The sequence below is a fragment of the Oncorhynchus tshawytscha genome, linkage group LG11 (assembly GCF_018296145.1).
Source record: "Oncorhynchus tshawytscha isolate Ot180627B linkage group LG11, Otsh_v2.0, whole genome shotgun sequence".
NCBI classification, from domain to species: Eukaryota; Metazoa; Chordata; class Actinopteri; order Salmoniformes; family Salmonidae; genus Oncorhynchus; species Oncorhynchus tshawytscha.
Window position 1 is genome coordinate 49,886,359 of NC_056439.1, and position 27,821 is coordinate 49,914,179.

General features: G+C 41.8%; 1 protein-coding gene across 3 annotated transcripts in view; it reads right to left on the reverse strand.

Annotated features, from left to right (window-relative positions):
- The window catches only part of LOC112262237 (protein-tyrosine kinase 2-beta-like), a 51,244-nt gene extending 30,076 nt beyond the window's left edge, over window positions 1-21,168 (reverse strand). Inside the window, exons 1-7 of one of the 3 annotated variants that reach the window (XM_042330253.1) lie at window positions 21,001-21,168; window positions 15,780-16,061; window positions 8,583-8,761; window positions 8,045-8,132; window positions 7,503-7,582; window positions 7,270-7,332; window positions 7,059-7,113 (exon numbers count right to left, since the gene is read on the reverse strand). In XM_042330253.1, the coding sequence (XP_042186187.1) occupies window positions 7,059-7,113; window positions 7,270-7,332; window positions 7,503-7,582; window positions 8,045-8,132; window positions 8,583-8,761; window positions 15,780-15,977 (663 nt within the window). In that variant the 5' untranslated portion in view covers window positions 15,978-16,061; window positions 21,001-21,168. The remainder of the gene's footprint in view (window positions 1-7,058; window positions 7,114-7,269; window positions 7,333-7,502; window positions 7,583-8,044; window positions 8,133-8,582; window positions 8,762-15,779; window positions 16,062-21,000) is intronic. The other 2 variants (XM_042330252.1, XM_042330254.1) reach the window with 2 other exon arrangements.
- Between the last annotated feature and the right edge of the window lie 6,653 nt (window positions 21,169-27,821).

Genomic DNA, 27,821 nt, shown 5'->3' on the forward strand with positions numbered 1-27,821 from the left:
TGAACTGCCAGTTCTTTTGTTTTCTCCATGGCGTTGGATGACAAAGGGATATTGAAGGTGTGTTACCTCATTTTTATACCCTAGTGAAAAAGGAAGTGATGTCATGGCTCAATATAGTTCCTTAAGACTTAGATACACTTTAATAAAAAAGTGGAATTTAATTCCTGGTTTAATGTTGGTAGATGTTATTTAATTTAATCTGTAAGGGTGCCATTAATTGTGAAACCTTGAATTGGAGCACATTGATTATTAATTCAATCAATAAATGATTTTGGTTGGTTCCATTGAAACATTAATAAAGTACAGTATTTCTCACATGTTGGTATTCTGAGTTTATCTCCATAATTATATTGTTTATTTTTTTAAAGTATTGTTTGTGCATTGCCAGTCAGTGGTGCCAGTAGTTTTGGAGCCCACTGTATACATCCATACATCACTTATCAACACATGGTCAATACACACACACACACACACACACACACACACACACACACACGACCGGTCAAAAGTTTTAGAACACCTTTTTGGACACACCAACTCATTCAAGGGTTTTACTTCATTTTTATTATTTTCTACATTGTAGAATAACAGTGAAGACATCAAAACTATGAAATAACACAATATGGAATCATGTGGTAATAAAAAAAAGTGTTAAACAAATCTAAATATATTTTATATTTTATTCTTCAAATAGCCACCCTTTGCCTTGATGACCTCCACCTCCTCCATGCTTCACGGTGAGAAATACACATGCGGAGATCTTCCGTTCACCCACACTGCGTCTCACAAAGACAGGGCGGTTGGAACCAAAAATCTCCAATTTGGACTCCAGACCAAAGGACAAATTTCCACTGGTCTACTGACCATTGCTCGTGTTTCTTGGCCTGACTGACCTGATTGACTGACCTTTTAGGTCTTAAAGTAATGATGGACTGTTGTTTCTCTTTGCTTATTTGAGCTGTTCTTGCCATAATATGGACTTGGTCTTTTACCAAATAGGAATAACTTCTGTACACCACCCCTACCTTGTCACAACACAACTGATTGGATCAAAAGCATTAAGGAGGAAAGGAATTCCACAAATTAACTTAAGAAGGCACAACTGTTAATTGAAATGCCTTCCAGGTGACTACCTCATGAAGCTGGTTGAGTGTGCAAAGCTGTCATCAAGGCAAAGGGTGGCTATTTGAAGAATCTCAAATATAACAACATATTTTGATTTGTTTAACACTTTTTTGGTTACTACATGATTCCATATGTGTTATTTTATAGATTTGATGTCTTCACTATTATTCTACATATGTAGAAAATAGTAAAAAATAAAATAAAACCCTTGAATGAGTTGGTGTTCTAAAACACATGGTCAATATATCACTTATCTGTCACACCCTGACCAGAGTTTACTTTGTATATTTCTATGTTTTGGTTGGTCAGGGTGTGAGCTGAGTGGGCATTCTATGTTTCATGTCTAGTTTGTCTATTTCTATGTCTGGCCTGATATGGTTCTCAATCAGAGGCAGGTGTTAGTCATTGTCTCTGATTGGGAACCATATTTAGGTAGCCTGGGTTTCACTGTGTGTTTGTGGGTGATTGTTCCTGTCTCTGTGTTTTCACCAGATAGGGCTGTTTCGGTTTTCGTTACATTTCCACGTTTGTTGTTTTTTGTAGTTTTTGTATTGATTCGTGTTTTACGTTTGTTGATTAAACATGGATCGCAATCTACACGCCGCATTTTGGTCCGACTCTCCTTCACCACAAGAGAATCGTTACATTATCAACCCATGGTCAATATATCACCTATCAACACATGGTCAATATATCACCTATCAACCTGTGGTCAATATATCACCTATCAACACATGGTCAATATATCACTCATCAACACATGGTCAATATATCACTTAGCAACACATGGTCAATATATCACTCATCAACACATGGTCAATATATCACCTATCAACACATGGTCAATATATCACTTATCAACACATGGTCAATATATCACTCATCAACACATGGTCAATATATCACTTATCAACACATGGTCAATATATCACTCATCAACACATGGTCAATATATCACCTATCAACACATGGTCAATATATCACCTATCAACACATGGTCAATATATCACTTATCAACACATGGTCAATATATCACCTATCAACACATGGTCAATATATCACCTATCAACACATGGTCAATATATCACCTATCAACACATGGTCAATATATCACCTATCAACACATGGTCAATATATCACCTATCAACACATGGTCAATATATCACCTATCAACACATGGTCAATATATCACTTATCAACACATGGTCAATATATCACCTATCAACACATGGTCAATATATCACTTATCAACACATGGTCAATACATCACTTATCAACACATGGTCAATATATCACTTATCAACACATGGTCAATATATCACTTATCAACACATGGTCAATATATCACTTATCAACACATGGTCAATATATCACCTATCAACACATGGTCAATATATCACTTATCAACACATGGTCAATATATCACCTATCAACACATGGCCAATATATCACTTATCAACACATGGTCAATACATATATTGTTACGTTCCCAGTCACTGTGTTGTTTTGTTCTGTGTGAGTTTCAGGAAATTGCTTCCTGGATTCCAAGGAGCTGATTGGTCGGCCCCTTGCAGATTGGCACTCTGACCTGCCCTCTCGTCAGGGGATACATGTTTACAATTACTGACTCCTTTTGGACCTTGAAAAGCCAGTGTTCCTTTGTTAGGAGAGGGAGCTTCTTTGTGTGTCCTGTGTTGGTTGTTGGTCTGTAAAGTTGTTGAATGTATTTTGTAGCCTCTCCTGCAGAGGTATGTTTTTTTGCCATAGTACCTAGTGTTTTTGGTTTATTCAAATTGTTCACGGAGTTTGGTGACTTATTCTGTTTCATTTGTTCCTGGGGGGAGCACCTTGGGAGTGCTTAGGCAAGAGGCCTGCAAGCATATAATATACTTATTTACTATGTCTATGCACGCTAGGTAGGCTAGGTTTTGTTTAGCGCACCAGGTGGGGTTAAGGGTAGGCAGGTAAGGTAGGAGAGGGGGCTCTAACTTACTCTCTTTGCTTCGGTTCCGTTCAGACCCTTTTCCCTGCAAACGGTAATATTCTCTGCCTCTGTCATCCTTACCCGCACCTACAATAACATACCTTTTTCACTCCACGGGGAGTTGAGTGTTCCCTCCTCCAAGAAGTGTACGTTTTATATATTCACTGAGGAGAACAAGTATTTGATACACTGCTGATTTTGCAAATTAATTACTTAAAACAAATGTGATTTTCTGGATTGTTGTTTTAGATTCTGTTCTCTCACAGTTGAAGTGTATCTATGATAAAAATTACAGACCTCTACATGCTTTGTAAGTAGAACAACCTGCAAATTCGGCAGTGTATCAAATACTTGTTCTCCTCAGTGTGTGTGTGTGTGTGTGTGTGGGACACTAAACACCAAAAGAAAGATGCCCAGGGCCCCTGCTCATCTGTGTGAATGTGCCTTAAGCATGCTGCAAAGAGGCATGAGGACTGCAGATGTGTGTACTGTAATGTCTGTACTGTGAGACGTTTAAGACCACACTACAGGGAGACAGGATGTATAGCTGATCATGCTCGCAGTAACAGACCACATGTAACAACACCTGCACAGGATCGGTACATCTGAACATCACACCTGCGAGACGGGTACAGGAAGGCAACAACAACTGCCCGAGTTACATCAGGAACGCACAACCCCTCCATCAGTGCTCAGACTGTCTGCAATAGGCTGAGAAAGGCTGGACTGAGGGCTTGTAGGACTGTTGTAAGGCAGGTCCTCACCAGACATCACCGGCAACAACGCTTATGGGCACAAAGCCACTGTCGCTGGACCAGACAGGACTGGCAAAAAGTGTTCTGCACTGAAGAGTCGTGGTGCAGGCAATCTCAAAGCTGTGTGTTACAGGGAAGACATCCTCCTCCCTCATGTGGTACCCTTCCTGCAGGCTCATCCTGACATGACCCTCCAGCATGACAATGCCACCAGCCATACTGCTTGTTTTGTGCGTGATTTCCTGCAAGACAGGAATGTCACTGTTCTGCCATGGCCAGCGAAGAGCCCGTATGTCAATCCCATTGGGACCCGTCTGGGACCTTTTATTTATTTATTTAACCTTTATTTAACCAGGAAGGGCTCATTGAGATTTAACATCTCTTTTTCAAGAGCGTCCTTGCCAAGATAGGCAGCACCAAGTCATTACAAAAACAGACAAACAACATGAAAAACTACAAGTAATCTAGTAAAAACCATAGAATTCACAAGAGTATAACAAAAACAGCGAATTAAAAACATTGACAGGTCAGGGAATCAGTCTCAAGATCATTCATCAGTGATTTAAAAATACCAATCAGGACAAGTTCTTCCAGTTTAAAAGTATTTTGTAAAGCGTTCCAAGACGATGGCGCAGAGGACATACAGTGGGGCAAAAAAGTATTTAGTCAGCCACCAATTGTGCAAGTTCTCCCACTTAAAAAGATGAGAGAGGCCTGTAATTTTCATCATAGGTACACTTCAACTATGACAGACAAAATGAGAAAATCCAGAAAATCACATTGTAGGATTTTTTATGAATTTATTTGCAAATTATCTTTTTAAGTGGGAGAACTTGCACAATTGGTGGCTGACTAAATACTTGTTTGCCCCACTGTATAAGCCCCTTTACCAAATTCAGTTCGGACATTTGGAACAGTTAGTTAAAGTCCAGTGAACGAAGAGAGTACCCACCACATTTCTGAACAATAAAAATGTCAAAATAAAAAGGTAGTAAACCCAAAATGGTTTTGTACATAAAAGTATACCAGTGACTGAGCCTACGAGTGACTAGAGAAGACCAGCCAACCCTGGTATACAAAGTGCAGTGGTGCATAAGGGTTTTGCAGTTTAAAATAAATCTCAAAGTGCCACGGTAAAGGGTGTCAACTGATCTCAAACACTGAGCGGAAGCATTCATATATAAAATATCCCCATTGTCTGGTTAAGGCATAAATTTAGCTGATACTAGCCTCCTTCTGGCTTCAAAAGAAAAACAGGCCTTATTCCTAAAATAAAATCTCAATTTTAGCTTCAATTTTTTTCTAAATTGTTGAATATGCAATTTAAAAAAGGCTGTCATCAATTGAAATTCCACGATATTTATGAGGTTACAACCTCAATCTGCTCGACCTGTTGGATCGGAGGGTGAGGGTTAGGGCCATTCCCCCCAGAAAGGTCCTGGAACTTGCAGGTGCGTAAGGGTTTTGTAGTTTAAAATAAATCTCAAAGTGCCATGGTAAAGAGTGTCAATTGATCTCAAACACTGAGCGGAAGCATTCATATACAAACTATGGTTTTGGCAAGTCGGTTAGGACATCTATGTTGTGCATGACACAATACATAATTGTTTACAGGCAGATTTATTTCACTGTATCACAATTCCAGTGGGTCAGAAGTTTACATACACTAAGTTGACTGTGCCTTTAAACAGCTTGGAAAATTATGTCATGTCTTTAGAATCTTCTGATAAGCTAATTGACAACATTTGAGTCAATTGGAGGTATACCTGTGGATGTATTTCAAGGCCTAGCTTCAAACTCAGTACCTCTTTGCTTGAATTCATGAGAAAATCAAAAGAAATCAGCCAAGACCTCTGAAAGAAAATTGCAGACCTCCACGAGTCTGGTTCATCCTTGGGAGCAATTTCCAAATGCCTGAAGGTACCACGTTCATCTGTACAAACAATAGTACGCAAGTATAAACACCATGGGACCACGCAGCCGTCATACCGCTCTGGAAGGAGACACGTTCTGTCTCCTAGAGATGAACGTACTTTGGTGTGAAAAGTGCAAATCAATCCCAGAACAAAAGCAAAGGACCTTGTGAAGATGCTGGAGGAAGCAGGTACAAAAGTATCTATACCCACAGTAAAACGAGTCCAATATCGACATAACCCTGAAAGGCCACTTAGTAAGGAAGAAGCCACTGCTCCAAAACCGCCATAAAAAAGCCAGACTATGGTTTGCAACTGCACATGGGACAAATATCGTACTTTTTGGAGAAATGTCCTCTGGTCTGATGAAACAAAAATAGAACCGTTTGGCCATAAAGATCATCTTTATGTTTGGAGGAAAAAGGGGGAGGCTTGCAAGCCGAAGAACACCATCCCTACTGTGAAGCATGGGAGTGGCAGCATCATGTTGTGTGGGTGCTTTGCTGCAGGAGGGACTGGTGCACTTCACAAAATGGCATGGCATCATGAGGTAGGAAAATTATGTGGATATATTGAAGCAACATCTTAAGACATCAGACAAGAAGTTAAAGCTTGGTCGCAAATGGGTCTTGCAAATGGACAATAACCCCAGGCATACTTCCAAAGTTGTGGCAAAATGGCGGACAACAAAGTCAAGGTATTGGAGTGGCCATCACAAAGCCCTGACCTCAATCCTATAGAAAATTTGTGGGCAGAACTGAAAAAGCGTGTGCGAGCAAGGAGGCCTACAAACCTGACTCAGTTACACCAGCTCTGTCAGGAGGAATGGGCCAAAATTCACCGAACTTATTGTGGGACGCTTGTGGAAGGCTACCCAAAATGTTTGACCCAAGTTAAACAATTTAAAGGCAATGCTACCAAATACTAATTGAGTGTTTGTAAACTTCTGACCCACTGGGGATGTGATGAAAGTAACAAAAGCTGAAATAAATTATTCTCTCTACTATTATTCTGACATTTCACTTTCTTAAAATAAAGTGGTGATTCTAACTGACCTAAGACAGGGAATTTTAACTAGGATGTAATGTCAGGAATTGTGAAAAACTGAGTTTAAATGTATTTGGCTAAGGTGTATGTAAACTTCTGACTTCAACTGCACATCACTTATCAACACATGGTGAACACATAACTAATACCTCTGGAATAGTTGCTGGACCAACTAGTTATCAATATAAATGGTTAAAGTCAATAAATGAATCAATAATTAAATCATTCCAGTACCTTCATGTTGTCAGTCATCTCCTTGGGGAAGAACAGACCCAGTCCTACATCCTTCCTGTACAGACAGACACATAGACACACACAGAAACGCACGCATGTACGCAAACACAAGGAAAAACAGACAAAATGTCCATTAATTACACACACAATCAATGAGCCCCCAACACACCCAATTACAAAACCATAACAAACCTTCCCAGACAGTACTTACTCTAACAGTTCGTAGTTGGACTTTTTCTCCAGTCCATTGGGGTTCATGTCTTTATAGAACCTCCTGTAGGGAGAAACTCGCGTGTGAGTATTGGCGGGATTGAATGGAAGGTTGTGTGTGTTATTTGGTGTTAAGGGTTAAGGGTTAGGAAAAATAAGATTTTGAATGGGAATGAATTGTTTAGTCCCCACAAGGATAGTAAAAGGAATATGTTTGTGTAGGAGGGTTGTTACCTGATCTCCAGACAACCTAACTGCAAGGCCATCCCATCACTGACTTTACTGGCATAGTGCTGCATGTAGTCACTTCTCACCTGACAAGGTGTTTAGAAAAATACACTTTAATAAGGATCAGAACTTGCAAGTAAAACACCACAAATATAGAGAGAGAGAGACAGTCAGAGAGACGATCATAGAGAGTCAGGGAGAGAGACAGTCAGAGAGACGGTCATAGAGAGTCAGGGAGAGAGACAGTCAGAGAGACGGTCATAGAGAGTCAGGGAGAGAGACAGACAGACAGACAGACAGACAGACAGACAGACAGACAGACAGACAGACAGACAGACAGACAGACAGACAGACAGACAGACAGACAGACAGACAGACAGACAGACAGACAGACAGACAGACAGACAGACAGACAGACAGACAGACAGACAGACAGACAGACAGACAGACAGACAGACAGACGGTCATAGAGAGTCAGGGAGAGAGACAGACAGACAGACGGTCATAGAGAGTCAGGGAGAGAGACAGACAGACAGACAGACACCAACCTGCTGGTAGAAGTAGAGCAGTGTGGTTCTGTCCTCTTTAAACTTCTCTATGAAGTCGGCAGGGACGTACCTAATGCGCAGGTCATATCTGAACACACACAGGGGTTAGAGGTTAAGGTTTAGAGGTCAGGAGCAAGAAGCAGTCAATATCTGGATAAATTACAAAGTCGTAAGCCATGTCTAGTTCTAAAATGTCTCTTCTTAAAAATCTGATTTTAAACCTAACCTTAACCCTAATCTTAACCACACTACAAACCTTATTCCTAACCCTAATCTTATATTAAAACCAAAAAGCACATTTTAGTTTTCCTATAGTTCTACAATATAGCCAATTTTGACTTGTTGGCGATGTTGTGGGAACAGGAGCAAGAGGGCATGTGATAGAGGTCAGGGGTCAGGGCCTAGAGGTCAGGGGTCAGGGCCTAGAGGTCAGGAGTCAGGGTCTAGAGGTCAGGGCCTAGAGGTCAGGGGTCAGGGCCTAGAGGTCAGGGGTCAGGACCTAGAGGTCAGGGGTCAGGGCCTAGAGGTCAGGAGTTACCTCCACTCTGCCTCCAGATGCTGTTGTTCGTAGCGTAGCCGCAGTTCAGACACGGTGAGGTCGGGGTGCAGCCAATGGACCTCAGCTGACTTCAGGTGTTTCAGCAGCAGGCCGTAGCAGAGGGAGTGTTGTATGTCTGGACCCACACATCCACTGGACAACACCGCTGATATTATATTCTGGAAACGGTTAAGGTATTATAGTACACCATACAGTATAGTAGTGTAGGGGGTCGTAGCAGAGGGTATGTTGAATGTCTGGACCCACACATCCAGAGGACAACACCGTAACATAACCACATTATAGTTTAAATATATTATAGTGGAAATATATTATAGAAGAAATATATTATAGCGGAAATATATTATTGTGGAAATATATTATAGTGGAAATATATTATAGAAGAAATATATTATAGCGGAAATATATTATAGTGGAAATATATTATAGTGGAAATATATTATAGTGGAAATATATTATAGTGGAAATATATTATAGTAGAAATATTATAGGACAAATATATTATAGTAGAAATATACGGTGAAGAAATATATTATAGAATAAATATATTATAGTGGAAATATATTATAGTGGAAATATATTATAGTAGAAATATGAATAATACTACAGTAGTAATATTAGTACGCCAATACTATAATAATAGTATACTGTATATATAGTAGTGACCCATAGAGTTCAGTCCTCTCTACAGTAAACTAGTAGTTTACATGTTAAGTTCCATACACTCCCTAAAAAAAGGTGTTATCTAGAATCTAAAAGGGTTCTTTGGCTGTCCCCATAGGAGAACCATTTGAAGAGTCTTTATTGGTTCCAGGTCGAACTATTTTGGTTCCAGGTAAAACCATTTTGCGTTCTGTGTAGAAACCTTTCCACAGAGGGTTCTACCTGGAACCTAGAAGGGTTCTCCTATGGCTACAGCCTGAAGAACCCTTCTTTTTCTACGAGTGTATAAGGGGGACTTCTGAAGCGGTTCAGACTGACATTTTGGTGTACAGAGCGGTGTGTGAAAGCTGTAGGGTCTCGTGCCTTATAATGCCAGAAAGACCCATATGTCAGCTCTCTGTTTCCACTCTCTCAGTGGAGGTGACTTGAAGTTTCAGGTTTCAGACACCACATTTGAACAGGGTGTGGCACAATGTGTCACATTTTTCTGGCCTATCCAGACAAAATAATGAATTTGCTCTCCTTCTGAGCGACAGAGCCCAGCCTGGGAGACGGCATATGAAATGTGACAGTCTAGAAAATCATATAGCTGTGTTCTCATCGCACTGTGATATTCTTCAGGTGGATTTAGAGCTCTCAACATGAAAAAAATACTAAACCATTTCATAGAATTGAAACAAGAACACTTTCTCTTGGTCACAGACAGGCAAAATCCTGTGGTGATTAAAGCTGAAGTTGTACTGAGCCTGCACACATTTGAATGCTGTCTCTGCGCTGCTAAGTGGATGTTATATGAAAGTTCATTAAAATGGTGCCAATATTGTACTGTCACTAAGTATGATCACTGAAAATATCAACAATATATAAACAATATATAAACGCAACACGTAAAGTGTTGGTCTCACGTTTCATGAGCTGAAATAAAAGATCCCAGAAATGTTCCATAGGCACAAAAGCGTATTTCTCTAAAATGTTGTGGACAAATTGGTTGACATCCCTGTTAGTGAGCATTTCTCCTTTCCCCCTGACAGGTGTGGCATATCAAGAAACTGATTAAACAGCATGATCATTACACAGGTGCACCTTGTGCTGGGGGCAATAAAAGGCTACTCTAAAATGTGCAGTTGTGTCACACAACACAATGCTACAGATGTCTCAGGTTTCGAGGGAGCGTGTAATTGGCATGCTGACTGCAGGAATGTCCACCAGAGCTGTTGCCGGAGAATTGAATGTTCATTTCTCTACCATAAGCCGCCTCCAATGTCATTTTAGAGAATTTGTCATTCTGTTTAACTGGCCTCACAACCGCAGACAACATGCATGGCGTTGTGTGGGCAAGCGGTTTGCTGATGTCAATGTTGTGAACAGAGTGCCCCATGGTGGAGTTATGGTATGGACAACCAAAAGCTACAGACAACCAATACAACTGCATTATATCGCCGGCAATTTGAACGCACATAGATACAGTGGCGAGATCCTGAGGCCCGTTGTGGTGCCATTCATCCACCTTCATCACCTCATGTTACAGCATGATAATATGCACGGCCCCATGTCGCAAGGATCTGAACTCAATTCCTGAAAGCTGAAAATGTCTCAGTTCTTCGATGGCCTGCAGACTCACCAATGTCACCCATTGAGCATGTTTGGGATGCTCTGGATCGATGTGTACGACAGCGTGTTCCAGTTCCCGCCAACATCCAGCAACTTCGCACAGTCATTGAAGAGAAGTGGGATAACATTCAACAGCCTGATCAACTCTATGTGAAGGAAATGTGTCGCGCTGCATGAGGCAAATGGGGGTCACACCAGATACTGACTGGTGTTCTGATCGACGGGTGCTACCTTTTTATTTGAAGGTATCTGTGACCAACCGATACATATCTGTATTCCCAGTCATGTTTACATCCATAGATCAGGACCTAATGAATTTATTTCAATGGACTGATTTCCTTTCTATAAACTGTAACTCAGTAACATCTTTCAAAGTGGTGCATGTTGCACCTCAAGCTCAACTTCGACAAGATGGAACCACTCTTCCTCCCGGGGAAGGCCTCCCCGCTCCAAGATCTCTCCATCACGATCTCACGGTGTGGAAAGAACCTTGGCATGACCCTGGACGACAACAAACCCTGTCGTTCTCTGTAAACATCAAAGCAGTGACTCGCTCTTGCAGGTTCATCCTCTACAACATCCGTAGAGTACAACCCTACCTCATGTTCATGCTCTACAACATCCGTAGAGTACAACCCTACCTCATGTTCATCCTCTACAACATCCGTAGAGTACAACCCTACCTCATGTTCATGCTCTACAACATCTGTAGAGTACAACCCTACCTCATGTTCATGCTCTACAACATCTGTAGAGTACAACCCTACCTCATGTTCATCCTCTACAACATCCGTAGAGTACAACCCTACCTCACACAGGAAGAGGCACATCCGTAGAGTACAACCCTACCTCATGTTCATGTTCTACAACATCTGTAGAGTACAACCCTACCTCACACAGGAAGAGGCACATCCGTAGAGTACAACCCTACCTCATGTTCATGTTCTACAACATCTGTAGAGTACAACCCTACCTCACACAGTAAGAGGCACATCCGTAGAGTACAACCCTACCTCACACAGGAAGAGGCACATCCGTAGAGTACAACCCTACCTCACACAGGAAGAGGCACATCCGTAGAGTACAACCCTACCTCACACAGGAAGAGGCACATCCGTAGAGTACAACCCTACCTCACACAGTAAGAGGCACATCCGTAGAGTACAACCCTACCTCACACAGGAAGAGGCACATCCGTAGAGTACAACCCTACCTCACACAGGAAGCGACACAGGTCCTAATTGAGGCACTTGTCATCTCCCGTTTAGACTAGTGCAACTCGCTGTTGGCTGGGCTCCCCGGCTGTGCCATTAAACCCCCCCTGCAACTTATCCAGAACGCTGCAGACCACCTGGTGTTCAACCTTCCCAAATTTTCCCATGTCACCCTGCTCCTCCACACACTCCATCATGGTGTTTACCTACGGAGCAACAAGAGAAACTGCCCCTCCCTACCTTCAGGCTCTGCTCAAACCCTACACCCCAACTCGAGCACTCCATTCTGCCAGCTCTGGTCTCCTGGCCCTCCCACAACTACGGGAGTGCAGCTCCCACTCAACCCAGTCCAAGCTCCTCTCTGTCCTGGCACCCCAATGGTGGAACCAGCTTCCCCCTGAAGCTAGGACAGCAGAGTCCCTGCCCATCTTCTGAAAACATTTGAAACCCTACCTCTTCAAAAGAGAATCTTAAATTAGCCCCCCCCCCCAAAAAAAAAACAACAACACAATATTCACCAACACATGCACTTGACTCCCAACATTTGCAGCTCTGACTTTTGTGATGTGGTTGTACCACCTAGCTGTCTTAAGATGAATGCACTCACTAACTGTAAGTCACTCTGGATAAGAGCATCTGCTAAATTACTAAAATGTAAATGTAAAATATTGTTACATATTATGTATTTACATGTTTTACGTTTCTATTATTTCTCTGTTCTTTCTCTCCACATTGTTGGAAAGGGCCCGTAAGTAAGCAGTTCACTGTTAGTCCACACCTGGTGTCTACAAAGCATTTCACTGTTAGTCTACACCTGTTGTCTACAAAGCATTTCACTGTTAGTCCACACCTGTTGTCTACAAAGCATTTCACTGTTAGTCTACACCTGTTGTCTACAAAGCATTTCACTGTTAGTCCACACCTGGTGTCTACAAAGCATTTCACTGTTAGTCCACACCTGTTGTCTACAAAGCATTTCACTGTTAGTCCACACCTGGTGTCTACAAAGCATTTCACTGTTAGTCCACACCTGGTGTCTACAAAGCATTTCACTGTTAGTCTACACCTGTTGTCTACAAAGCATTTCACTGTTAGTCCACACCTGTTGTCTACAAAGCATTTCACTGTTAGTCTACACCTGTTGTCTACAAAGCATTTCACTGTTAGTCCACACCTGTTGTTTACCAAGCAGTTCACTGTTAGTCCACACCTGTTGTTTACCAAGCAGTTCACTGTTAGTCCACACCTGTTGTTTACCAAGCATTTCCCTGTTAGTCTACACCTGTTGTTTACCAAGCATATAACGCTGACCAGAATTAGAGTTTGGATATGTTTACCAAACGCACTAACAAAAGAAGGTATTTGGACATAAATAACGGACATTTTCGAACAAAACAAACATTTATTGTGGACCTGGGAGTCCTGGAGTGCTTTCTGATGTAGATCATCAAAGGTAAGGGAATATTTATCATGTCATTTCTTGTTTATGTTGACGCCATCTTTGCGGCTGTGTTGTTTTTACTTTTGAGCGCCGTCTCAGATTATTGCATGCGTTTCTTTTTCCGTAAAGTTTTTTTGAAATCTGACACAGCGGTTGCATTAAGGAGAGATATATAATTCCATGTGTATAACTATATTATCATCTACATTTATGATGAGTATTTCTGTTGAATGATGTGGCTATGCAAAATCACTTGATGTTTTTGGAACTAGTGAATGTAACACGCCAATGTAAACTCAGATTTTTTTTATATAAATATGAACTTTATCAAACAAAACATGCATGTATTGTGTAACATGAAGTCCTATGAGTGTCATCTGATGAAGATAATTCAAGGTGAGTGATTAATTTTCTTTATTTCTGTTTTTGTGAATGCTATATTTTGCTGGAAAATGGCTGTGCTTATTGTGGTTTGGTGGAGACCTAACATAATCGTTTGTAGTGCTTTCGCTGAAAAGCCTATTTGAAATCGGACACTTTGGTGGGATTAACAACGAGAATAGCTTTAAAATGTTATAAAACACATGTATGTTTTAGGAATTGTAATTATGAGATTTCTGTGGTTTGAATTTTGGCGCCCTCTATTTTCACTGGTAGTTGTCATATCGATCCCGGTATTGGGATTGCAGCCATAACAGGTTAAGAATCCCTCCTGTTCTCCACTCATTACCTGTATTAACTGCACCTGTTTGAACTTGTTACCTGTATAAAAGACACCTGTCCACACACTCAATCAAACAGACTCCAACCTCTCCACAATGGCCAAGACCAGAGAGCTGTGTAAGGACATCAGAGTTAAAATTGTAGACCTGCACAAGGCTGGGATGGGCTACAGGACAATAGGCAAGCAGCTTGGTGAGAAGGCAACAACTGTTGGTGCAATTATTAGAAAATGGAAGAAGTTCAAGATGACGGTCAATCACCATCGGTCTGGGACTCCATGCAAGATCTCACCTCGTGGGGCATCAATGATCATGAGGAAGGTGAGGGATCAGCCCAGAACTACACGGCAGGACTTGGTCAATGACCTGAAGAGAGCTGGGACCACAGTCTCAAAGGAAACCATTAGTAACACACTGCGCCGTCATGGATTAAAATCCTGCAGTGCACGCAAGGTCCCCCTGCTCAAGCCAGCACATGTCCAGGCCCGTCTGAAGTTTGCCAATGACCATCTGGATGATCCAGAGGAGGAATGGGAGAAGGTCATGTGGTCTGATGAGACAAAAATTGAGCTTTTTGGTCTAAACTCCACTCGCCGTGTTTGGAGGAAGAAAAAGGATGAGTACAACCCCAAGAACACCATCCCAACCATGAAGCATGGAGGTGGAAACATCATTCTTTGGGGATGCTTTTCTGCAAAGGGGACAGGACGACTTCACCGTATTGAGGGGAGGATGGATGGGGCCATGTATCGCGAGATCTTGTCCAACAACCTCCTTCCCTCAGTAAGAGCATTGAAGATGGGTCATGGCTGGGTCTTCCAGCATGACAACGACCCGAAACACACAGCCAGGGCAACTAAGGAGTGACTCCTTAAGAAGCATCTCAAGGTCCTGGAGTGGCCTAGCCAGTCTCCAGACCTGAACCCAATAGAAAATCATTGGAGGGAGCTGAAAGTCCGTATTACCCAGCGACAGCCCCGAAACCTGAAGGATCTGGAGAAGGTCTGTATGGAGGAGTGGGCCAAAATCCCTGCTGCAGTGTGTGCAAACCTGGTCAAGAACTACAGGAAACGTATGATCTCTGTAATTGCAAACAAAGGTTTCTGTACCAAACATCAAGTTCTGCTTTTCTGATGTATCAAATACTTATGTCATGCAATGAAATGCAAATTAATTACTTAAAAATAATACAATGTGATTTTTCTGGATTTTTGTTTTAGATTCCGTCTCTCACAGTTTAAGTGTACCTATGATAAAAATGACAGACCTCTACATGCTTTGTAAGTAGGAAAACCTGCTAAATTGGCAGTGTATCAAATACTTGTTCTCCCCACTATATATATATATATAATTATTATTTTTTTTTTTTGGTCTAAACTCCACGCGCCGTGTTTGGAGGAAGAAAAAAGATGAGTACAACCCCAAGACACCATCCCAACCGTGAAGCATGGAGGTGGAAACATCATTCTTTGGGGATATATACACTACAGTATAATGAGAATGATAGTACAGTAATGTCACTAACCCGTACAGTCATGCCCTCATGACAGCGGACTAGTTTAAAGTTCTTCCCCAGGTTAGCACTGTTGCTGGTGAAACACACTTTGATGATCTTAGTTGGACCGCCGTCCCCGGCAACCGTCGTCTGGGAAGTGTCCGAGGACTTTGATTGGCCATAGGTCTCCACAACCTTCCAAGACAATGTGCTGCTGTCACCTGACATCACAGCACACCCGGTCACCACGACACACACACACACACACACTCACATGTACACAAACTCACTCACAACATCCCCACTTCACACCTGCAGAAAGGAAAAGAGAGAGGTCCATACGTTAGACTGGGAGAAACATCTAAGTGTGTTGTGGTTATGTCATCCCTAGCGCTTGCCACCATTTCCTAGTTTTCTAGTGTGTGTGTGTGTGTGTGTGTGTCACACAAGCTGAGCGTGTACACACACGTGGGGATGTAGCAATGCTTCCTGTGGGTGTGTACGCATAAAAGGCGTGGACTCCTACAGCACTCCTTAGTCAACACTAGAAACCACATCCTTGCCGACAACGGGGTGTACTCAACACGTGACCAGGAATACACACACTCACTAGCTGAGACAGTACCTAGAGGACATCCAATTATATACCAGGAATACACACACTCACTAGCTGGGACAGGACCTAGAGGACATCCAATTATATACCAGGAATACACACACTCACTAGCTGGGACAGGACCTAGAGGACATCCAATTATATACCAGGAATACACACTGGGACAGGACCTAGAGGACATCCAACTATATACCATGAATACACACACTCACCACACGCTCTTATACAAAAGAAACGTACAGCCACACACATTTTCCCCCTTATGGGTGGTCCCGGGAATCGAACCCACTATTCTGGCATTGCAAGCGCCACGCTCTACCTACTAAGCTACAGAGGACCTCCAGCTGATTTGGAAACTCTGACTTCAGATAAAACATTCAGACCTAACAGACAAGCGGTGGTAAAGGACCACTTGGACACCAAGAAAGAGGAAACAGAAGGAGGACAGGAAGAGGAAGTGACGGAGACGAAAAAACCCTGTCTGCACTGTGGTACATTACCAAACATCACTACCACAAACCATCACTTCCACCACTGTGAAGGGAAATGGGAACAGAGGGTTGTGTTTACCTCCAATCTGGGAAAAGATGTTTCGCATTGGAAATGTATTGAATTGAATCAGTACGTTTTAAATATATCTGCACCTTAGTTACTATATGACAACATCACTGTGAGCACACTGTGGAAACATCAGAACTTCCAGATTAACGCACCCTGTGATCCTAGACACAGGAAGTGTCACAGTGATGTCACCATTATACACTACCTGTGTCAGTCACTCTGTGTGTATACGTGTGTGGGTTTCACCTCCGCATACCATTGAGCACACCCCTAACATACCATTGAGCACACCCCTAACATACCATTGAGCACACCCCTAACATACCATTGAGCACACCCCATAACATACCATTGAGCACACCCCTAACATACCATTGAGCACACCCCTAACATACCATTGAGCACACCCCTAACATACCATTGAGCACACCCCTAACATACCATTGAGCACACCCCTAACATACCATTGAGCACACCCCTAACATACCATTGAGCACACCCCATAACATACCATTGAGCACACCCCTAACATACCATTGAGCACACCCCTAACATACCATTGAGCACACCCCTAACATACCATTGAGCACACCCCTAACATACCATTGAGCACACCCCTAACATACCATTGAGCACACCCCTAACATACCATTGAGCACACCCCTAACATACCATTGAGCACACCACTAACATACCATTGAGCACACCCCTAACATAACCATTGAGCACACCCCTAACATACCATTGAGCACACCCTAACATACCATTGAGCACACCCCTAACATACCATTGAGCACACCCCTAACATACCATTGAGCACACCCCTAACATACCATTGAGCACACCCCTAACATACCATTGAGCACACCCCTAACATACCATTGAGCACACCCCTAACTTTCAATAGTAATATAATTATTACTAATACATTACTATCTCCTAGCCCAGGTGTTCCCAAACGTTGTTTTTGCTTATTTCCTGTAATTCTACACATGTTGTCATGGGGTAAAGAGAATTGTGCAGTTTAAAAAACACATTTTCTTTGCAATTCTTACACATTTTGCCATTTCTAATGTGAATACATATGATATTCGAGTGACTCAAACACTACCATAAAATCTATATCTATCTATGAAAAACGTTAGCTGACATGTGCTAGTTGATCTGGACATTTCTGACAAGTTATAAATTGCTCTCTAAGGTTTTCAGTGGTGGAAAAAAGTACCCAATTATCATACTAGAGTAAAAGTAAAGATAACATAATAGAAAATCACTCAAGTAAAAGTGAAAGTCACCCAGTAAATTAGTACTTGAGCAAAAGTCTAAAAGTATTTGGTTTTAAATATACTTAAGTATCAAAAGTAAAAGTATAAATAATTTCACATTCCTTATATTAAGCAAACTAGACGGCACAATGTTCTTGTTGTTTAAATGTAAGGATAGCCAGGGGCACACCAACACTCAGACATCATTTACAGATAGCCAGGGGCACACCAACACTCAGACATCATTTACAGATAGCCAGGGGCACACCAACACTCAGACATCATTTACAGATAGCCAGGGGCACACCAACACTCAGACATCATTTACAGATAGCCAGGGGTACACCAACACTCAGACATCATTTACAGATAGCCAGGGGCACACCAACACTCAGACATCATTTACAGATAGCCAGGGGCACACCAACACTCAGACATCATTTACAGATAGCCAGGGGTACACCAACACTCAGACATCATTTACAGATAGCCAGGGGCACACCAACACTCAGACATCATTTACAGATAGCCAGGGGCACACCAACACTCAGACATCATTTACAGATAGCCAGGGGCACACCAACACTCAGACATCATTTACAGATAGCCAGGGGCACACCAACACTCAGACATCATTTACAGATAGCCAGGGGCACACCAACACTCAGACATCATTTACAGATAGCCAGGGGCACACCAACACTCAGACATCATTTACAGATAGCCAGGGGGTACACCAACAATCAGACATCATTTACAGATAGCCAGGGGCACACCAGACACTTTACAGATAGCCAGGGGCACAGACATCATTTACAGATAGCCAGGGGCACACCAACACTCAGACATCATTTACAGATAGCCAGGGGCACACCAACACTCAGACATCATTTACAGATAGCCAGGGGCACACCAACACTCAGACATCATTTACAGATAGCCAGGGGCACACCAACACTCAGACATCATTTACAGATAGCCAGGGGCACACCAACACTCAGACATCATTTACAGATAGCCAGGGGCACACCAACACTCAGACATCATTTACAGATAGCCAGGGGACATCATTTACAGATAGCCAGGGGTACACAACACTCAGACATCATTTACAGATAGCCAGGGGTACACCAACACTCAGACATCATTTACAGATAGCCAGGGGCACACCAACACTCAGACATCATTTACAGATAGCCAGGGATAGCCACACCAACACTCAGACATCATTTACAGATAGCCAGGGGCACACCAACACTCAGACATCATTTACAGATAGCCAGGGGCACACCAACACTCAGACATCATTTACAGATAGCCAGGGGCACACCAACACTCAGACATCATTTACAGATAGCCAGGGGCACACCAACACTCAGACATCATTTACAGATAGCCAGGGGCACACCAACACTCAGACATCATTTACAGATAGCCAGGGGCACACCAACACTCAGACATCATTCATTTACAGATAGCCAGGGGCACACCAACACTCAGACATCATTTACAGATAGCCAGGGTACACCAACACTCAGACATCATTTACAGATAGCCAGGGGCACACCAACACTCAGACATCATTTACAGATAGCCAGGGGCACACCAACACTCAGACATCATTTACAGATAGCCAGGGGCACACCAACACTCAGACATCATTTACAGATAGCCAGGGGCACACCAACACTCAGCATCATTTACAGATAGCAACACCAACACTCAGACATCATTTACAGATAGCCAGGGGCACACCAACACTCAGACATCATTTACAGATAGCCAGGGGCACACCAACACTCAGACATCATTTACAGATAGCCAGGGGCACACCAACACTCAGACATCATTTACAGATAGCCAGGGGCACACCAACACTCAGACATCATTTACAGATAGCCAGGGTCATCATTTACAGATAGCCAACACCAACACTCAGACATCATTTACAGATAGCCAGGGGCACACCAACACTCAGACATCATTTACAGATAGCCAGGGGCACACCAACACTCAGACATCATTTACAAACAAATCATTTGTGTTTAGTGAGTTCGCCAGATCAGAGGCACCAGGGATGTTCTCTTGATAAGTGTGTTAATTTGACCATTTTCCTGTCCTGCTAAGCATTTAAAATGTAACTGAGTACTTTTGCGTGTCGGGGGAAAATGTACGGAGTAAAATGTACACTATTTTCTTTATGTATGTAGTGAAGTAAAAGTAAAAGTTGTCAAAAATATAAATACTAAAGTAAACTACAGATACTTTCAAGTACTCCTTAAGTAGTTTTTGGGGGGAATTTTTACTTAAGTACTTTTACACCATTGTATGCAATGACTGGCATGACAAGAGGAACTGATGACGTACTACCCAATTTAGAAGTTGCACCTTCTGCATTCTACTACTAAAACTTACAAGAGTAAGTTGAAAGCAGAATTGAGTCTCTTAAAACATATATATATATATATTTTATTTATTTTATTTTTTTGGGGGGTAATAACCATCTATCTACCATGTTAACCCTCTAGGGCTGCTATAATACACCATAAACTGCATAAACCTAAGATGGAAGAACATGAAAGGCTTGGTTTTAACTTAATGCAGGACATGAAAAGTTAAAGTGACAGTACAGTAGTCTGTAGGCTTTTTAACAGGAAGGATAAGTTCTGATTGGCACCAAACATTTTGAAAATCGATATAATATACACATGAAACGCTATACATTGTAGCCGGAGCCAATATATTATTAAGAACGTAATATCGAGACCGTACTGTGACCGTGCGCAATATCATGACGGAAAGCACCCACCTGCTTAAAACCCGCGTTGTATCCTAACAATTCTGCCATGCATGCACCCGTTATTATGGCGGAGAGGAGATGACGGTGAAAGGATAATACACAGCCTACAGGCCTTTCTCTCTCTGCTGTCTGTATTTGTGTTTGTGACTATTACAGCCGGTAGTGAAGAAATCTTCTGACACTTCTAAGCCACACCCAGGCTGCATTGTTACTTCCTGATTTTGGAACATATGACGACAGCACGCCCACATTGTATTAAAAATATAATTTAAATTTGTCTATGACGGGGTTGGAGGGGGGCAGGGATAGCATCAACATAGTCGCGGGTAGAGGAATTGACCTTCGGGCAGTCCTGTGTTCACAACAGTGCAGGAGCGAAGTAACTTAAATCTACTAATGAACCTATTTTATATTGGACACACGAGGGCGCTATTTACTCACTTTTCAACTGTCGCATGTGCCCATATCATAATAACTGGTAATAGTTTATTTATTTATTTTACTAGGCAAGTCAGTTAAGAACAAATTCTTATTTTCAATGATGGCATAGGAACAGTGGGTTAACTGCCTGTTCAGGGGCAGAACAACAGATTTGTACCTTGTCAGCTCGGGGGTTTGAACTTTCAACTTTCCAGTTACTAGTCCAACACTCTAACCACTAGGCTACCCTGCCACAGTGAGAGGTTAGCATGTATTGGGAGTATGATCTTTGACCCTCTGTAACTTTTGCACTCATCATTATTCACGATTCATTCAGGATAATCCATAATAATGGTAGCATCCACATTAATACGCGAAGTGTTGAGAAACACATTCTATTCTTATTTACATTAAAAAGTGACTCCAAAAAAAGACACAATACATTATTTACCACTCATCTCTATTGGGCACAAAATATTCAGAAACAGTAATTATTGCTCATATTTGTCAAGGATGTTAATAATTTAGGACCTTTACTGTATGTGGTGCCATCAGAAGTGCCAAAGTGATGCCATATAAGTTTTTTTTCCCAATGTCCTCGAATGGAGGGTGTCTTTTTACATGCTGGACTTTAGAAACAGGACATCACATGTTTATGGGATCTAGGATCAGGGGTTAAGTTTCCTCTAGGTGCAGATTTAGGATCAGTTTCCTTTCCCTCAATCCTAACATCGTCTAAGGTCAACCTCACCCTACACCTGAGACTGGGAGCCTGCCGCTGTCCGCCAGTGGTATAGAGTACTTAACTAAAAATACTTTAAAGTACTACTTAAGTATTTTCCTTTGGGTATCTGTACTTTACTGTTTATATTTCTGACAACTTTCACTTTTACTTCACTACATTCCTAAAATAATGTACTTTTTATGCAATACATCCCTGACACTCATTGCATTTTGAATGCTTAGCAGGGCAGAAAAATGGTACGTTTCACACAGTTATCAAGAGAACATCCCTGGTCATCCCTACTGACTCTGATCACTAAACATATATGCTATGCTATATGCTATGTATGATGTCTGAGTTTTGGAGTGTGGCCCTGGCTGTCCGTATATTTCAGACCCCTTGACTTTTTCCACACTTTGTTACGTTACAGATTTATTCTAAAATCGAATCGTTTTTTTTCCTTCATCAATCTATACATAATACCCCATAATGACAAAGCAAAAAACAGGTTTTTAGACATTTTTGCAAACGTATTAAAAATTAACATTAAAATATCACATTTACATACAGTACCAGTCAAACGTTTGGACACAGCTACTCATTCAAGTGTTTTTCTTTATTTGTACTATTTTCTACATTGTAGAATAATAGTGAAGACATCATCACTATGAAATAACACATATGGAATCATGTAGTAACCAAAAAGTGTTAAACAAATCAAAACATATTTATATTTGAGATTCTTCAAAGTAGCCACGCTTTGCCTTCAGGACAGCTTTGCACATACTTGGCATTTTCTCAACCAGCTTCATAAGGAATGCTTTTCCAACAGTCTTGAAGGAGTTCCCATATATGCTGAGCACTTGTTGGCTGCTTTTCCTTCAATCTGCGGTCCAACTCATCCCAAACCATCTCAATTAGGTTGAGGTCAGGTCATCAGATGCAGCACTCCATCACTCTTCTTCTTGGTCAAATAGCCCTTACACAGCCTGGAGGTGTGTTGGGTCATTGTCCTGTTGAAAAACAAATGATAGTCCCACTAAGCGCAAACCAGATTTGATGGCGTATCACTGCAAAATACTGTGGTAGCCATGCTGGTGTGCCTTGAATTCTAAATAAATCACTAACAGTGTCACCAGCAAAGCACTCCCACACCATGACACCTCTTCCTCCATGCTTCACGGTGGGAACAACACATGCGGAGCTCATCGGTTCACCTACTCTGCGTCTCGCAATGACTAGGTTGTTGGAACCAAACCAAAAGATCAAAGGACAGATTTCCACCTGGTCTAATGTCCATTGTTCACGTTTCTTGGTTTCTTTGCAGCAATTTGACCATGAAGGCCTGATTCACACAGTCTCCTATGAACAGTTGATGTTGAGATGTGTCTGTTACTTGAACTCTGTGAAGCATTTATTTGGGCTGCAATTTCTGAGGCTGGTAACTCGAATGAACTTATCCTCTGCAACAGAGGTAACTCTGGGTCTTCCTTTTCTCTGGCAGTCCTCATGAAAACCAGTTTCATCATAGCACTTGATGGTTTATTCGACTGAACTTGAAGAAAATTTCAAAGTTCTTGAACTTTTCCGGATTCACTGACCTTCATGTCCTGGGATGACAGCAGTGTGCACATAGCCTGTATTCTCTTGAGAGCCATGTCTGCCTACGGTGGCCATTCTCAATAGCAAGGCTAAGCTCACTGAGTCTGTACATAGTCAAAGCTTTCCTTAAGTTTGGGTCAGTCACAGTGATCAGGTATTCTGCCACTGTGTACAGTCTGTTTATGGCCAAAAAGCATTGTAACGTGTCTGCTGGGAGTCGGGAAGCAAGTACAGGGAGTGCAAATTTTTATAATAAATAGAACATAGTACAAAACAAGAAACAGGAAAAGCAAACAGACATGCAACAGAAACAGTGTCAAAAGCGCCTGAAGAAAGATATAGTGACATACAGTGCCTTGCGAAAGTATTCGGCCCCCTTGAACTTTGCGACCTTTTGCCACATTTCAGGCTTCAAACATAAAGATATAAAACTGTATTGTTTGTGAAGAATCAACAACAAGTGGGACACAATCATGAAGTGGAACGACATTTATTGGATATATTTTTTAACAAATCAAAAACTGAAAAATTGGGAGTGCAAAATTATTCAGCCCCCTTAAGTTAATACTTTGTAGCGCCACCTTTTGCTGCGATTACAGCTGTAAGTCGCTTGGGGTATGTCTCTATCAGTTTTGCACATCGAAAGACTGAATTTTTTCCCCATTCCTCCTTGCAAAACAGCTCGAGCTCAGTGAGGTTGGATGGAGAGCATTTGTGAACAGCAGTTTTCAGTTCTTTCCACAGATTCTCGATTGGATTCAGGTCTGGACTTTGACTTGGCCATTCTAACACCTGGATATGTTTATTTTTGAACCATTCCATTGTAGATTTTGCTTTATGTTTTTGATCATTGTCTTGTTGGAAGACAAATCTCCGTCCCAGTCTCAGGTCTTTTGCAGACTCCATCAGGTTTTCTTCCAGAATGGTCCTGTATTTGGCTCCATCCATCTTCCCATCAATTTTAACCATCTTCCCTGTCCCTGCTGAAGAAAAGCAGGCCCAAACCATGATGCTGCCACCACCATGTTTGACAGTGGGGATGGTGTGTTCAGGGTGATGGGCTGTGTTGCTTTTACGCCAAACATAACGTTTTGCATTGTTGCCAAAAAGTCCAATTTTGGTTTCATCTGACCAGAGCACCTTCTTCCACATGTTTGGTGTGTCTCCCAGGTGGCTTGTGGCAAACTTTAAATGACACTTTTTATGGATATCTTTAAGAAATGGCTTTCTTCTTGCCACTCTTCCATAAAGGCCAGATTTGTGCAATATACGACTGATTGTTGTCCTATGGACAGAGTCTCCCACCTCAGCTGTAGATCTCTGCAGTTCATCCAGAGTGATCATGGGCCTCTTGGCTGCATCTCTGATCAGTCTTCTCCTTGTATGAGCTGAAAGTTTAGAGGGACGGCCAGGTCTTGGCAGATTTGCAGTGGTCTGATACTCCTTCCATTTCAATATTATCGTTTGCACAGTGCTCCTTGGGATGTTTAAAGCTTTGTATCCAAATACGGCTTTAAACTTCTTCACAACAGTATCTCGGACCTGCCTGGTGTGTTCCTTGTTCTTCATGATGCTCTCTGCGCTTTTAACGGACCTCTGAGACTATCACAGTGCAGGTGCATTTATACGGAGACTTGATTACACACAGGTGGATTGTATTTATCATCATTAGTCATTTAGGTCAACATTGGATCATTCAGAGATCCTCACTGAACTTCTGGAGAGAGTTTGCTGCACTGAAAGTAAAGGGGCTGAATAATTTTGCATTTTCCAATTTTTCAGTTTTTGATTTGTAAAAAAAGTTTGAAATATCCAATAAATGTCGTTCCACTTCATGATTGTGTCCCACTTGTTGTTGATTCTTCACAAAAAAATACAGTTTTATATCTGTATGTTTGAAGCCTGAAATGTGGCAAAAGGTCGCAAAGTTCAAGGGGGCCGAATACTTTCGCAAGGCACTGTATATAGGGGAGGGAGTCAGGAAGGTGATGGAGTCCAGGTGAGTGTCATAAGTCGCAGGCGCGCGTAACGTTGGTGGCAAGTGTGCGTAATGATGAGACAACTGGCGACATTGAGCTCCGGAGAGAGGGAGCGGGACAAAATGTGACAAATACCATACTCTCTGTTTAAGGCCAAATAGCATTCTAGTTTGCACTGTTTTTTTGTTAACTTTTTATGGTATAGGGGACGGTTGCGTCCCACTTGGCCAAAAACCAGGGAAAATGCAGTGCGGCAAATTCAAATATAGTGATATAAAAATCAACCTTTCATTAAATCACATATAAGATACTCAATTAAAGCTACACTCGTTGTGAATTCAGCCAACATGTCAGATTTTAAAAAGGCTTTTCGGCGAAAGCATAAGATGCTATTATCTGATGATAGCACAACAGTAAACAAAGAGGGTAGCATATTTCAACCCTGCAGGCGCTACACAAAACGCAGAAATAAAGTATAAAACATGCCTTACCTTTGACGAGCTTCTTTTGGTGGCACTCCAATATGTCCCATAAACATCACAATTGGTCCTTTTTGTTCGATTAATTCCGTCCAAAACGTCAATTTATTTGGCGTGTTTGATCCAGAAGAAAACAGCTTCCAAAATGCGCAACGTCACTACAAAATATTTCAAAAGTTGCCTATAAACTTTGCTTGCCTTTACTTTATATATACTTTACCACTTTGGGTATTTTTAAACGTTAATAATCCAAATCTACTAATAATATGCATATTTATATTCTTGGTATGAGTAGCAGGAAGTTGAAATTGGGCTATTTATCCAAAAGTGAAAATGCTGCCCACTATACCTTAAGAAGTTAATTATTTCCAATATGTGAAGTAAATATCTTTTTGTTTTCACATGATTTGGTTGGGTCTAATTGTGTTGCTGTTCTGAGGCTCTGTGGGGTGTGTTTGTGTTTGTGAACAGAGCCCCAGGACCAGCTTGCTTAGGGGACTCTTCTCCAGGTTCATCTCTCTGTAGGTGATGGCTTTGTTATGGAAGGATTTGGAATCTCTCTAAATTCAATTCAATTCAATTCAAGAGGCTTTATTGACATGGGAAACATATGTTTACATTGCCAAAGCAAGTGAAATGGACAAACAAAAGTGAAATAAACAATAAAAATGAACAGTAAACATTACACTCAGTAAACATTACACCCACAAAAGTTCCAAAAGAATAAAGACACTTCAAATGTCATATGTCTATATACAGTGTTGTAATGATGTGCAAATAGTTAAAGAACAAAGGGGAAAATAAATAAACATAGATGTGTGTTGTATTTACAATGGTGTTTTGTATGCCCTTTTCTTTACCTATAGGATTCCACGTGTGTGTGTGTATGTGTGTGTGTGTGTGTGTGTGTGTGTGTGTGTGTGTGTAAGTAGGTGGGGACTAAATGTCACTTGTTTTCACATAGCGGTAGTCATACAGTTGTTAGTCAGCGGGGCTGAAAGACGGACAGGCAAATGTCTGTGGAGAGAGAAAGTGTCTGTCTGTCTGTCTGTCTGTCTGTCTGTCTGTCTGTCTGTCTGTCTGTCTGTCTGTCTGTCTGTCTGTCTGTCTGTCTGTCTGTCTGTCTGTCTGTCTGTCTGTCTGTCTGTCTGTCTGTCTGTCTGTCTGTCTGTCTGTCTGTCTGTCTGTCTGTCTGTCTGTCTGTCTGTCTGTCTGTCTGTACTATGTTCAGACCCACCGCCAGCAGGTGGAGCTGCACTACCCTAAATCCTGCCGCAGGGCTGACACTAAACCAGGACTGACCCTAAACTGATCCTAAACTCTACACCAGGACTAATCCTAAACCCTGCACCAGGACTGATCCTAAACCCTGCACCAGGACTGACCTTAAACCAGGACTGACTCTACACCAGGACTGACTCTACACCAGGACTGACCTTAAACCAGGACTGACCCTGCACCAGGACTGACCCTAAACCAGGACTGATTCTAAACCAGGACTGACCCTACAGCAGGACTGATCCTAAACCAGGACTGATCCTAAACCAGGACTGATCCTAAACCCTACACCAGGACTGATGCTAAACCCTACACCAGGACTGATGCTAAACCCTTCACCAGGACTGA